This window comes from Gigantopelta aegis, chromosome 12 (genome assembly GCF_016097555.1).
Source record: "Gigantopelta aegis isolate Gae_Host chromosome 12, Gae_host_genome, whole genome shotgun sequence".
NCBI classification, from domain to species: Eukaryota; Metazoa; Mollusca; class Gastropoda; order Neomphalida; family Peltospiridae; genus Gigantopelta; species Gigantopelta aegis.
The window spans coordinates 1,651,727-1,667,564 of record NC_054710.1 but is presented as its reverse complement, the minus strand read 5'-3'; the positions used below and the strand labels follow the sequence as shown (position 1 = coordinate 1,667,564).

At 35.5% G+C, this 15,838-nt stretch overlaps 1 protein-coding gene across 1 annotated transcript; it reads left to right on the top strand.

The window, feature by feature from the left end:
* The first annotated feature begins 520 nt into the window (after positions 1-520).
* Positions 521-15,419, top strand: LOC121385764 (conodipine-P3-like). The gene is made up of 3 exons (XM_041516535.1): positions 521-674; positions 13,518-13,711; positions 15,146-15,419. The coding sequence occupies exons 2-3, from the start codon at positions 13,532-13,534 to the stop codon at positions 15,347-15,349; spliced, it is 384 nt and encodes a 127-aa protein (XP_041372469.1). The 5' UTR covers positions 521-674; positions 13,518-13,531; the 3' UTR covers positions 15,350-15,419.
* The last annotated feature ends 419 nt before the right edge of the window (positions 15,420-15,838 follow it).

The following is a 15,838-nucleotide window of genomic DNA, read 5'->3' as shown; positions in this document are numbered from 1 at the left end:
CCAGTGTACCACGACCACGACTGGTATATTAAAGGCCGTGGTATGTGCTATCATGTGTGTGGGATTGTGCATATGAAAGATACATTGCTACTAATGGAAAACAATATAGCGGATTTCCTCTCTAAGAAATACTACATGTCAAATTTCCCAAATAGGTGACATCCAAAAGCCGGTGATCATTAACTCAATATTTGTATTATTATTTTCAAACACATTTGGTCGTCAATCAGAAGTGCACTGTTGAGCTGTAATAGCATGAAAACAATATTGCGATCATTATTCAGTCATTAATTTGTTTCAATACTTTGTTATTAGCAACACTATTATCTTGAGTTGCATTGTACACATACCTAATATAATACGAGACCTCGGACCCTCCTGTCTATACACGTCTGGATCTTTAATTAACCGTTAACATTTCCCACCTGCTTGAGACACCTGTAGATGTTGATGACGTCAGTGAGGCTGTTTGTTTTTCATTCTGTTTGGCTATAATCAGAAATACACGACGAAAACACATGTATAATAGATTTTTCACAGCGTGTGTCGTTCGATACGAACGACATATATCGGAGGTGGCGACCCGGGTGGAATATAAGCACCTACATAGAGATTTGGTTTCATAGTAGATTCCACACGGTACCGGAAACACTAACAGCTAGAACGGGTTCAAGGTAAGATCCACGGTTAAAGTGAAAGCGACAGGTCCTAGTTTTTAAACGCTACGACTTGTTTTTCACTTTTAAAGCCGATTTTGACAATTTACATTAGACGTACTTACACTTGCGTACTATTAGAGTTGTTTTAGATAATTTACATTAGACGTAGGCCTACTTACATTTACGTACTATTAGAGTTGTTTTTGATAATTTACATTAGACGTACTTACATTTACGTACTATTAGAGTTGTTTTTGATAATTTACATTAGACGTACTTACATTTACGTACTATTAGAGCTGTTTTTGATAATTTACATTAGACGTACTTACATTTACGTACGATTAGAGCTGTTTTTGATAATTTACATTAGACGTAGGCCTACTTACATTTACGTACTATTACAGCTGTTTTTGATAATTTACATTGACGTACTTACATTTACGTACTATTAGAGTTGTTTTGATAATTTACATTAGACGTACTTACATTTACGTACGATTAGAGCTGTTTTTGATAATTTACATTAGACGTAGGCCTACTTACATTTACGTACTATTAGAGTTGTTTTTGATAATTTACATTGACGTACTTACATTTACGTACTATTAGAGTTGTTTTTGATCATTTACATTAGACGTACTTACATTTACGTACTATTAGAGTTGTTTTTGATAATTTACATTACGTAGACCTACTTACATTTACGTACTATTAGAGTTGTTTTTGATAATTTACATTACACGTACTTACATTTCCGTACTATTAGAGTTGTTTTTGATAATTTACATTACACGTAGGCCTACTTACATTTACGTACTATTAGAGTTGTTTTTGATAATTTACATTACACGTACTTACATTTCCGTACTATTAGAGTTGTTTTTGATAATTTACATTACACGTAGGCCTACTTACATTTACGTTCTATTAGAGTTGTTTTTGATAATTTACATTAGACGTACTTACATTTACGTACTATTAGAGTTGTTTTTGATAATTTACATTAGACGTACTTACATTTACGTACTATTAGAGCTGTTTTTGATAATTTACATTAGACGTAGGCCTACTTACATTTACGTACTATTAGAGTTGTTTTTCATAATTTACATTAGACGTACTTACATTTACGTACTATTAGAGTTGTTTTTCATAATTTACATTAGACGTACTTACATTTACGTACTATTAGAGTTGTTTTTCATAATTTACATTAGATGTAGGCCTACTTACATTTACGTACTATTAGAGTTGTTTTTGATAATTTACATTAGACGTACTTACATTTACGTACTATTAGAGTTAATTTTGATAATTTACATTAGACGTACTTACATTTACGTACTATTAGAGTTGTTTTTGATAATTTACATTAGACGTACTTACATTTACGTACTATTAGAGTTGTTTTTGATAATTTACATTAGACATACTTACATTTACGTACTATTAGAGTTGTTTTTGATAATTTACATTAGACGTACTTACATTTACGTTCTATTAGAGTTGTTTTTGATAATTTACATTAGACGTACTTACATTTACGTACTATTAGAGTTGTTTTTGTTAATTTACATTAGACGTAGGCCTACTTACATTTACGTACTATTAGAGTTGTTTTTGATAATTTACATTAGACGTACTTACATTTACGTACTATTAGAGTTGTTTTTGATAATTTACATTAGACGTAGGCCTACTTACATTTACGTACTATTAGAGTTGTTTTTGATAATTTACATTAGACGTACTTACATTTACGTACTATTAGAGTTGTTTTGATAATTTACATTAGACGTACTTACATTTACGTACTATTCAGAGTTGTTTTTGATAATTTACATTAGACGTAGGCCTACTTACAGTTACGTACTATTAGAGTTGTTTTTGATAATTTACATTAGACGTACTTACATTTACGTACTATTAGAGTTGTTTTGATAATTTACATTAGACGTACTTACATTTACGTACTATTAGAGTTGTTTTTGATAATTTACATTAGACGTAGGCCTACTTACATTTACGTACTATTAGAGTTGTTTTTGATAATTTACATTAGACGTACTTACATTTACGTTCTATTAGAGTTGTTTTTGATCATTTACATTAGACGTACTTACATTTACGTACTATTAGAGTTGTTTTTGATCATTTACATTAGACGTACTTACATTTACGTTCTATTAGAGTTGTTTTTGATAATTTACATTAGACGTACTTACATTTACGTACTATTAGAGTTGTTTTTGATAATTTACATTAGACGTACTTACATTTACGTACTATTAGAGTTGTTTTTGATAATTTACATTAGACGTAGGCCTACTTACATTTACGTACTATTAGAGTTGTTTTTGATAATTTACATTAGACGTACTTACATTTACGTACTATTAGAGTTGTTTTTGATAATTTACATTAGACGTACTTACATTTACGTACTATTAGAGTTGTTTTTGTTAATTTACATTAGACGTACTTACATTTACGTACTATTAGAGTTGTTTTTGATAATTTACATTAGACGTAGGCCTACTTACATTTACGTACTATTAGAGTTGTTTTTGATAATTTACATTAGACGTACTTACATTTACGTACTATTAGAGTTGTTTTTGATAATTTACATTAGACGTACTTACATTTACGTACTATTAGAGTTGTTTTTGTTAATTTACATTAGACGTACTTACATTTACGTACTATTAGAGTTGTTTTTGATAATTTACATTAGACGTAGGCCTACTTACATTTACGTACTATTAGAGTTGTTTTTGATAATTTACATTAGACGTACTTACATTTACGTACTATTAGAGTTGTTTTTGACAATTTACATTAGACGTAGGCCTACTTACATTTATGTACTACTAGAGTTGTTTTTGATAATTTACATTAGACGTACTTACATTTACGTACTATTAGAGTTGTTTTTGATAATTTACATTAGACGTAGGCCTACTTACATTTACGTACTATTAGAGTTGTTTTTGATAATTTACATTAGACGTACTTACATTTACGTACTATTAGAGTTGTTTTTGACAATTTACATTAGACGTACTTACATTTACATACTATTAGAGTTGTTTTTGACAATTTACATTAGACGTACTTACATTTACGTACTATTAGAGTTGTTTTTGACAATTTACATTAGACGTAGGCCTACTTACATTTACGTACTATTAGAGTTGTTTTTGACAATTTACATTAGACGTAGGCCTACTTACATTTACGTACTATTAGAGTTGTTTTGATAATTTACATTAGACGTACTTACATTTACGTACTATTAGAGTTGTTTTTGATCATTTACATTAGACGTAGGCCTACTTACACTTACGTACTATTAGAGTTATTTTTGATAATTTACATTAGACGTACTTACATTTACGTACTATTAGAGTTGTTTTTGATAATTGCAATCAGACATTACTTCATTTTATTTTGTAGAGTACCCAATTCCGTATATACGAAGTGTTTGTCGTCATCCTTGTGTTTTTAATACCGCGAAATACATTTTTCATGTTTTTGTTAGAGCACGTACCTCTGAGAAGTAACGGTTATGGAGGCGAACTCGTGTCTGTGTTTAAGGCTATGTCAAAATTATGACGTCATGGACTCTTGTTTCACTCCGTTGTAACTTCATCCAAATAGTTTTACTGGTTTGTATATTAATCAAACTTAGTGTTCATTTACACTGGTTGAAAGTGGCTTCTGTGACTTTAATCTAAAAACCTGCAACATAACAGGGTCAGGTAATGACAGAGTCAATCTGAAGTCTGTGATGTTTTAATCTACAAACCTGCAACATACCAGGGTCAGATAATGACAGAGTCAATCTGAAGTCTGTGATGTTTTAATCTACAAACCTGCAACATACCAGGGTCAGGTAATGACAGAGTCAATCTGAAATCTGTGATGTTTTAACCTACAAACCTACAACATACCAGGGTCAGGTAATGACAGAGTCAATCTGAAGTCTGTGATGTTTTAATCTACAAACCTGCAACATACCAGGGTCAGGTTATGACAGAGTCAATCTGAAGTCTGTGATGTTTTAATTTACAAACCTGCAACATACCAGGGTCAGGTTATGACAGAGTCAAGCTGAAGTCTGTGATGTTTAAATCTACAAACCTCCAACATACCAGGGTCAGGTAATGAGAGAGTCAATCTGAAGTCTGTGATGTTTTAATCTACAAACCTGCAACATACCAGGGTCAGGTAATGAGAGAGTCAATCTGACAAAAAGATGCATTTTGGGGTATTACAAAAACCTGAATGATCTGAAGCACTTCAGCTGTATGAAAATGAATATACTAAATACATGTAATAAAAAAAGTAAGTACTTCTAATTTAAATGATCAAAGACGGCTTTAACAGTGAAGACTACGTCGTAGTGCATAAAAACTGAGGTCTGTCACTTTAAGGTTGGGTTTTGGCAGTTTTCTTGGGGTTTTGGGGTTGTTTTTTTGTGTTAGTTTTTTTAGCGACAGCACCACGGCTCATTTATTAATCATCAGCAATTGGATGTCAAACATTAGGCAATTCGGACATGCGCTCTCTCTCTCTCTCTCTCTCTCTCTCTCTCTCTCTCTCTCTCTCTCTCTCTCTCTCTCTCTCTCTCTCTCTCTCTCTCTCTCTCTCTCTCTCTCTCTCTCTCTCTCTCTCTCTCTCTCTCTCTTTGCAGCAGGTGATCGTCAATATCCACGTTTCCTACAGACAAGACATACCGTGGGGCAGTAAAATGATAACTACATTATTTTATGTTTAGATGCAATAGTATATTGTGTTGTCCTGTTTAAGATCGTTTTCTTTTTTTAAGCCCATATTACGGTAAATCGTAGTTTTATCCCCTCTTGCCTCGAGAATATTAATATACCCACGGTTGTTGTTTTTTGTTGGGGGGTTTTCGGGGATTTTTTCTTCTTTTTTTTACGCCTAAAAATGCTGTTTTACACTGTGATTATTTCCAATTTAAAAATATATACATAAAGATTGATTGCTGTCAGTAGGTCCATTAAACTATTCTCGTCTCATCCAGTACCCCACGATGGGCATATCAAAGATTGCGGTATGTGCTATCCTGTCTGTGAGATGGTGCATATGACAGATCCCTTGCTACTAATGGAGAGAGAGAGAGAGAGAGAGAGAGAGAGAGAGAGAGAGAGAGAGAGAGAGAGAGAGAGAGAGAGAGACAGACAGAGACACAGAGAGAGAGACAGAGACAGAGAGAGACCCAAATGTTTCATGCCCAATAGCCGAAGATTAATAAATGTGCTATAACTTTAACTTGTTTTATTTATCGACGCTCTCGGCACAGTACAATCAGCGTTATTACAAAAATTGACAAAACAGGCACATGTTCAGTAAGCTATGCAGGGGGAGGTATAGACTGTGGCAAGTAGAAATTTGTTTTGAAAAGGGGTGTTTAGACCACGCCACCCCACCCCACACCCTATGTACACGCGCCTGTAATATTATTGACAAAAATTGAACAAACTTAAAATTATATAATAACAAGATCATTTATATAAAGCAAATATAACATTTTTATAGTTAAACTATTATTATTATTATTATTATTATTATTATTATATTATTATACCAGTACATAATGATAATGATAGTCGTCAGAGTTCAGAGGTAGGCAGCGAAGCGCACGCTTCTTACAATATTTTTTTGTTTTTTGTTTACAATATTTTAGCGAAATCAACCAGCTGCAATGCAGTTTCAAATTGGAACTGCTATATATTAATTTCGAAAACTCGAACTCCCTGAAACTCGAACTATTTCCTCGTACCCTTCAAGATCGAGTTATCGAAGTTTGACTGTATATATATATATTATATTATATTATATTATATTATATTATATTATATTATATTATATTATATTATATTATATAAATAGAGATTGATGGACACTATACTATGTTTTGAGTTATGCTATTTAACAAATACTAATACTACTACTACTACTACTACTACTACTACTACTACTACTACTACTACTACTACTAATAATAATAATAATAATAATAATAATAATAATATTAAATCAATCAAGAAAAACTGCTCATGATAGCCAATGTTTGTAATTAATCACAGATCTTAATGCGCTGATTACAAAATGGGTTATTGATGGGTTACGTTTTAATTAGAAAATGGGCACCTATTTTTTATTACAGAATGGGCATCTATTTTTTATTATAAAATGGGCACCTACTTTTTTATTACAGAATGTTTACCTAGTTTTACTACACAATGTTTTATTACAAGTATGAGTATATAGTACAAAATGGGTCAATTATTACAAAATGGGTACATGTTACAAAATGGGTAATTTATTACACAATGGGTACATATTACAAAATGAGTCGCTTATTATAAAATGAGTACATATTAAAAATGGTACATATTACAAAATCGGTCGTTTATTACAAAATGGGCCTCAACAAAGAAAAAAAAGACATAGATTAAGAATGTTTTGATGGGAACAACATGAGTTTTTCACTCCAAATTCACAACAAAATGTACTTGTGTGTACTTGTGTTTAATAACTGCAACTGTCCATGGTTAAAGTTAAAGTGTGTTATGTTTAACAACTCCTTGAGTATATTGATTTATTAATCATTGGATATTGGATGTCAAACTTTTGGTAATGTTGACATATTGTCTTAGAGACGAAACCCACTATTTGGTAACGTTGACATATTGTCTTAGAGACGAAACCCGCAATTTGTGTTCATTAGTAGCAAGGGATCCTGTATATGCACCATCCCATAGACAACATAGCACATACCACAGCCACAGCACATACCAGTCGTGGTTCACTGCCTATGACGAGAAATAGCCCAAATGGGCCCAACGACGGGGATCGATCCTAGACCGACTGCGCATTAAGCGATCGCTTTACCACTGGGCTACGTCCTCCCGTAGGTGTATCGATGATTCAGCTAATTAAAAACAAATAGAATTAGAATGATTAACACCCATGATGTACTATATCAACACCCGTGATGTACTATATCAACACCCGTGATGTACTATATCAACACCCGTGATGTACTAAATCAGCATGCATGCCAACGAAGATAATGGAACTATACATCACAAATGTAGGGCCCGTTGTCCCATTGTTTGACATTCGCGACTGTGTCATGAGATTCAAGGCACCCTCTGAATATTAATAACTTAATTCATTAGAAAGATATCACGATGCAATTTGCTGTATGAGCTAATTCATACCTGACGATTTTATAATGGTACTCATGCTGTACATATCTGTCATAGTTTCTGACCAGGATACCCCTAAAGTTTAGTTTTTTTATCATTCCGAAATGATATGTTTTTTTATATTTTGGGGGACTATTACTCCCTGCTTATTTATCACAGATACAAACTGTTATTTGATTTGAAGTATATATCTATATATGTTTCTTTATGAGAAAGCTTATCTGAAGTGAAATGAAATATTAATTTGTAGCTAGGGTCCAAGGTTGAGTTGAGAAAAAAGATATAAAATGTTAAAAATATACCTTCATATCAGGGGTGGTTTGACCATGTGGGTAATTACCTAGCACCATAAGCTTTTAGTATGATTAACTAATGCATATTTGATACATATTTTGTCGCTCAACCCCTTGTTGTTTAATGAACTTGGGTTTCTACCCCTCGTCACGAGTTCGAGAACAAAGTAAAACACTGTATCAATGCACAAAGACTTCACTTTTTATTTATAAAAATCAAAATTTATCCAGAAAATATTCATATTAAGAATATGTCAATATTCATGTTTAACTTCATATTCATTTTTAAATGTTCGTAATTATCCCCTCGGGATGAGTCAGTTTGCCCATATGTGACATACAATGTCATCACATCATTTCTGGGGCTGTAGGTTCCATTAAAGATAAGTCGATAAAAGTTGTGTTCAAAAAATTATTCTCTCAAATTAACTTCAAACATGTTAACCTTAAAACAGTTCCCAAAATCAATAAGTTGTAATTAAACTAAAATAACTTGAAATTCACTTCTGAATTTGTGTATCGTACTGTTTATCAGCTATGGTTAACATTACTACACTAAAAATATCTTGGTGAGCTCAGAACAGACTAAACACATGTTGTTCCCAAGTTAGTGAGATCTAAGCTATGGTTTCTCATCCAGTTTTCACGAAACGCAACATATAACGAATAGAATCACGGTATCTTGGAATGACTGCTTTTTGTCTGTCAGAGTTTAAAAATAGAATTTATGATATCACTGCTCTACTGACTTCATTTCTCATCTGATTTTAATGAAACTTCACATATAGGTATAGTCCCTGATCGTATCGTGAACAAGTTCACGTTTCGCTGCTCTCCATCAAATGTCAAGTATACAGTTACTAAAAATTATGTCTATAGATTATCATGAAACGTCACAATATTATTACGAACATGCAAGGGGATTTTCAGTGTTTTTGCCTTTAATCTGAAAATCATCCTGGAGAGACAGTAAGATGTTCCTGCATTTGAAAGGCCGAGATGTTTTCAAACTGCACACAATACTGATTTTTTCTGTAAAGCTGAAGGTGAAGGCCAGGAGAGAAATCCTGCACTGGAATGCTTCATACTGTCAATATGCATATCAATTTGATCATTATGGTGTTCAACAATAAATCCTGCACGCCATTCTGTGTTATAAATATATGCAATCATACTTCTCAGGCTACAACTGGCCATAGGTTTTGGAATCAGATTGCGAAAGTGATGGTATATTGTATTGTTTTCAGTGAGAGAAAAAAAAACTTTTGCTCACAAAACAATATATTACAAGTGAAAAGTAACAGAGGATACATACATGAAATTTATGTATTTATTAGTTAATTTACTTTATGAACATGTTTAAAACGATTAGAGTATGTAGGCAATATTTTCTTAAATGTATCATCTTTTGAGGATTTTATACCAGGTTGTGTTTTCCCTAGAATATTAAAAACAAAAAATCCACAGTATCCAGAAGCTAATCAAATAATACGTTCTAACAACTTCAACATACCATTAAGCATTTCATCTACATGGAATATAACAATGCACAAAGGAGATCTTACAAACTGTCTCACAAGGATGACATTTGTATGTAACAAAAATTACTTTCATTAAAAAAAAAAATATTGCATTAAAAATGCAACTGAATATGAAAATATATAACTAAGATATGGTTAGTTCTTTTGAATCTGTATAATTTGGAATGGAAAATGCTGGGGGGGGGGGGGGGGGGGGGGAGGAGGTTATGCACTGGAAAAAAACACAATTGCTTGCTTTTTTTTTCTCAGACTCTGGAATAGGAGCGAGAAACGTAAGTCCATTTACCTATCAATGAGTCCAGTCACAAATTAAAAGTCAATATATTATATTATATTATATTATATTATATTATATTATATTATATTAATGTTATATTTATATTATGCGTATATACCCATGTATATAGTAAATTCATATTAGTTACTCAGTCATATTAAAAGTTCACGGTTCTAGGTAATTACCCATATATTCAAACTAACACTGGTATGCAGGTACATTTTTCACATTTCATAATTATTTGTCAACTTTGGACCCTAATCACACATTGATATTTCATTTGATATTACAAACTATCTCCCCAGGATGATATTCAGATTAAAAATAAACAACACATAAAAAACAATTCCCTTGTTGTTTGGCAATACTAGAGCAAATTTTCATGCAAATAGAATAAGAAACGAAGTCTGTAGACATCATAATTTCTAATTTTAATAACAGTAACCTGGACCTTTGAAACAGGCAAAACACGCGAACCCGTTTAAGATACCATGATCCTTTTCCTGTAGGTGAAATGTGAAAATTAGATGAGAAATGAAATTGGTAGAGTGGTGGTGTTGTGAGTTATATACATGTATACAAACAAGTGTGTATACATTAAGAATATATCAACCCCAACGACTCATAGCTAGAGGGTTGAGGGGTAAGTACCAGTATTTTTTTAATTGAAATTTAATTGAAATTTAATACAAACTTGAACCTGAATATTAACACATTTAAAATATGAATCCTTTGTGGATACATTTTGATTTAATTTTTTAAATGTTTACTCCGTTCACGAACTCTTGTACGGGGGTTATAAATGCAAGTTCATTTAACTATCAAGGAGTTGAGCCACAAACCTTGATGCATATATAGCAAATGCACATGAGTTACTTATGTTAAAAGTCCATGGTGCTGGGGAATTACCCACGTGGTCAAACCACCCGTGATATCCAGGTATATTTTTCACATTTGAATTTTTTTTCTCAATTTTGGACCCTAACTATACATTAATATTTCAGTTGATTCAAATAAGCTTTCTCATAAGGAAATATCTGCAGGCGTGTACTTCAAATCAAATAACATTTTGTATCTGTGATAATCAATCAGGGAGTAATAGTCCCCCAAAATATAAAAAGATATCATTTCCGAATGATAACAAATTAAACTTTAGGGCTATCCTGGTCAGAAACTATGACAACTATGTGCAAAATGAGTACAATTATAGATTCTCAAGGTATGAATTTGGTAATACTGCAACATCGCAGCTTGATATCTTTGTAATTAAAAAAGTTACTAGCATGAACATGTTTTCCAAAACCACATGACACAGTCGTGAGTGCAAAAAAATGCGTCAACGAACCTTGCATTTGACCAGTCATAATTACGAAACTACCTAGAATTTGGACTTCAAATTTTGCATGCACCCATTATTTATATCGATGCACAAATCGGAGATGGTCACCTGGGAAAATTTCTGGAATTTGTTATCTTTGGCGTGGAATGACCCATCGCTGAGTGTTAATACAATCCGATACCACTACAGCCTAAACTGCATCAAATCACATCGCTGTATCCCTAATGCAGTCTATACATGCATCAGGCAGTAAATGAAGAGGCGTTGCCTTGTAGTTGAGGGTACACATGGATGCCATACGCTACTGAACCTGTGACTTCATTAGACGACCCTGCGTGTGAATTACCATTTTGACTGTTTGTGGTTTTGACGAATGTTGTGGCCGCACCGAACAGATTTTTGACTCAACATTTATTCCTATTCCTTCTTTGGACGTCATAAAAATACCTTATTTAACACGCTATTCTGTCATATTTGTTAATTAGCCAAAATGAAACGGTTGTGAAGTTTTTAATTCGACACATATATACATATACATATACTCTTCAAAAAAAGAAACGCAAAAGGGTACAAATGGGTTATAACTCCGATTTTATGTTTCCTACCGGTTCATGCTTTGTGAATATAAGGTCATTGCATGTCCCAAACACATTCCCACGGTTACATTCGATAAAACGCAGCTACTGTAAAATAAAGTTTCAAAATGTGAATATTCGCAAAAACGCAGCCACGTGCAAACCATGTCACCACTGCACGTGCGTTGTCTGCACATGCAACATGAACACCGACAGTATAAAAGTACAGGGTGTTCGCTTGCCTGGCCTCTGTATCTGGCCGACAGTTGACAATCCAGGACATGCCACGTCTCAGTGAACCGCAGAGAAACAATGCCATCGGCCGACTAGACGCAGGCGAATCCAGAACGGCCATTGCCAGGGCATTCCATGTGTCCCCAAGCACCATCTCCAGACTGTGGGACCGTTACCAGCAACATGGATCAACACGTGACCTCCCTAGATCCCGTCGACCACGGGTCACTACCCCCGGGCAGGACCGCTACATCCGGGTACGCCACCTTCGGGAACGATTGACTACTGCCACCTCCACAGTCGCAGCAATACCAGGTTTGCGCAGGATATCCGACCAGACCGTACGGAACCGCCTACGTGAGGTAGGAATTCGTGCCAGACGTCCAGTTCGAGGTGTCATCTTAACACCACAACACTGTCGACTCCGACTGCAGTGGTGCCAGATTCATCGACAATGGCCTCAACTGCGATGGAGACAGGTGTGGTTCAGTGACGAGTCCCGATTTCTGCTCCGACGTCATGATGGAAGATGTCGCGTGTATAGGCGTCGTGGTGAACGTTATGCGGCAAACTGCGTGCAGGAAGTGGACAGATTCGGCGGGGGTAGTGTCATGGTGTGGGCAGCCATCTCACACACTGGCAGAACTGACCTGGTCCACGTGCAGGGCAACCTGAATGCACAGGGCTACATTGACCAGATCCTCCGGCCACACATCGTTCCAGTTATGGCCAACGCCAACGCAGTGTTCCAACATGACAACGCCAGGCCTCACAGCACGTCTCACAACGGCTTTCCTACAGAACAACAACATTAATGTCCTTCCTTGGCCATCGATATCACCGGATTTGAACCCAATTGAGAATCTATGGGACGAGTTGGACCGACGCCTCCGACAGCGACAACCACAGCCCCAGACCCTGCCCGAGCTGGCAGCAGCCTTGCAGGCCGAGTGGGCCACCATCCCCCGGGACGTCATCCGTACTCTGGTTGCTTCAATGGGCAGGCGGTGCCAGGCAGTTGTCAACACACGCGGAGGCCACACCCGGTATTGACTCCAGATGACCTTGACCTTGGTGGTGTGTCCTATCACTTACTCACAATGGACTAGAGTGAATTGTGAACAATCCTGCAACATTTGGTAATTATCGGACTCACCATTCAATAATGAAATCAATTCTCCAAATGTTACGACAATGTGGTTTTGCGTTTCTTCTTTTTTGAAGAGTATATATACATACACATATACATATACATATACATATACATATATATATATATATATATATATATATATATATATATATATATATATATATATATATATATATTATATATATATACATTTCAGAAAATAAGAACACCATGTTGAGAGCAGTGCTGTGTATTCTGATCGTCTGGCTGGCTGTAGTTGTACCGGAAGTAGCCGGTGATACGTGCAAGCGCTACATAGTAAACGGATGTAGCATCCCCGGTGATCTCCCCTTTGTCTACAAGGATCGATTCACGGCCGCTTGTAACAGACACGACGTGTGTTACTATTGTGTGAGTATTTTATTTGTAACAGACACGTTGTGTGTGACTTATGTATAAATATTTCAAACTGGCCTCGGTGGCATCGTGGTTAGGCCATCGGTCTACAGGCTGGTAGGTACTGGGTTCGGATCCTAGTCGAGGCATGGGATTTTTAATCTAGATACCGATCCAAACCCTGAGTGAGTGCTGCAATGGCTCCAAGCTCAGACTCCAAACCATGAGTAAACCACTTGCACCGACCAGTGTTCCATAACTGGTTCAGCAAAGGCCATGGTTTGTGCTATCCTGCCTGTGGGAAGCGCAAATAAAAGATCCCTTGCTGCCTGTCGTAAAAGAGTAGCCTATGTGGCGACAGCGAGTTTCCTCTAAAAAGCTAGTGTCAGAAGGACCATATGTTTGACGTCCAATAGCAAATGATAAGATAAAAAATCAATGTGTTCTAGTGGCGTCGTTAAATAAAACTTTACTTTTTAGATATTTTAACACCACGTATTATTGATGTGACATCAGGCACGATGGAGAAGAGCTAACATTTCAGAACATCTAGTTTTCAAAACTGTACGGGGGAGCCTATCCCTGTACCCCTTGAAACTTTGCTTTCCGCCCTCGATCTCAGCTCCCCCCCCCCCCCCTTTCCCTTTCTAATAAAGAAGAATAACTTCAATTAATCCTACAGCACCTTCTCGATTGGATACAGTATCACCAGTAGTTGGTCCAAAACAAACTGTTCATCCATCCCATTGCAAAACGGTAACATAGTTAGAATTGAATCATACTCGTAACATATTTATTATTAATATCTATGGTTTTCCATCAAACTCCTGACGGGCGTATCATGTACCTCACCGGTATTCTTGTTATTAATAAGCATAACAAGGACATATAAAAACATGATATATGTTTTGATAAAAGACTGAGCAGTTTTGTTTTGGTTTGAACAGCTCTGTCTGTATTCCAATCCACTAAATGTTTCAACTCTGCTACTATGTATGGACGATTATGAGTGGGATCGATTAATTACTAGTTATTTATTACATTGTAGTTTCAATCCTGACATAGGACCTTTAAGCAACCTTTAAGTCTATAGTGGAGGACGCATATTAAGTTAATACGTTCCTTCATGTGCAGGGCGAGTTGCTTCCCTCTATTTACTAAATTTAAAATGGTGGGGAATTTTTTATGTTGTTGTTACTAATGATGAAAGTAGTTCAATCGGGATTTAGTGAATACGGTAGGATATGCATTTTTGGTTTGTGTGTCCATTTGTTGCACTATTTCGGTTGAGAAACGGTTGAAACATGGTACCATACATTTTGAATACCAGCTATATATAGGGTACGTAACACTATTCGGACGTAGAAAGAACCACACTTTCAACGCCCCTTCGGACTACGTGCTCTAGTAGTGTCGATAAACAAACACAACCCTTACTGTCCATTGCAGGGCAAGTCTAGAGGTGTGAGTCGGGGCACCTGCGATCTTGACTTCTTCTTCAACATGATGAAAACGTGTCGTTGGCACACTTTCTACTGTCAATCGACTGCCAAAGTGTATTACCTCGCCGTCAGGGCCGGAGGGTCGAACGGATACAATAAGCCGGCGCAATGGTGGTGCGGCCAGAGCTGGGTTTCCGGTTGCATGAAATAGACCAAACATTCGGAAGCATGTCTGTCCAAAGTTTTGTTTTCTGTGGAGAATAAACTAAGTAACAAAATTGTTTTTGTTTTAAGTTTCACTTATTATAGTCTGTAGTATAAATATCAATATATGTATGCACACACACACACACACACACACACACACACACACGCACACACACACACACGTCTGTCAAAACAGGGCCCAGCTTCTCAAAAGACTGTCAACCTAGTTTTGATTGGATTTGATTGATTGACTTATTGAAACATATTGTATTTCTTTTCAAAACGAGCAAATGCATTAGGTACAAGTTACACAACTTACTGAGCATTCTCCATAAAAGACTAGTTTTGCACGTAAACGTAAATCTACGACTAAACTACAATTCGTATTACTATTAACAGTACAGCACACGTAATTCGAAGTATTTTTTACTTTGTCCTTAAAATGCTCCATCTTCCCTAATGATGCAAGTGTCTGCGTGACAAGACATGTAAA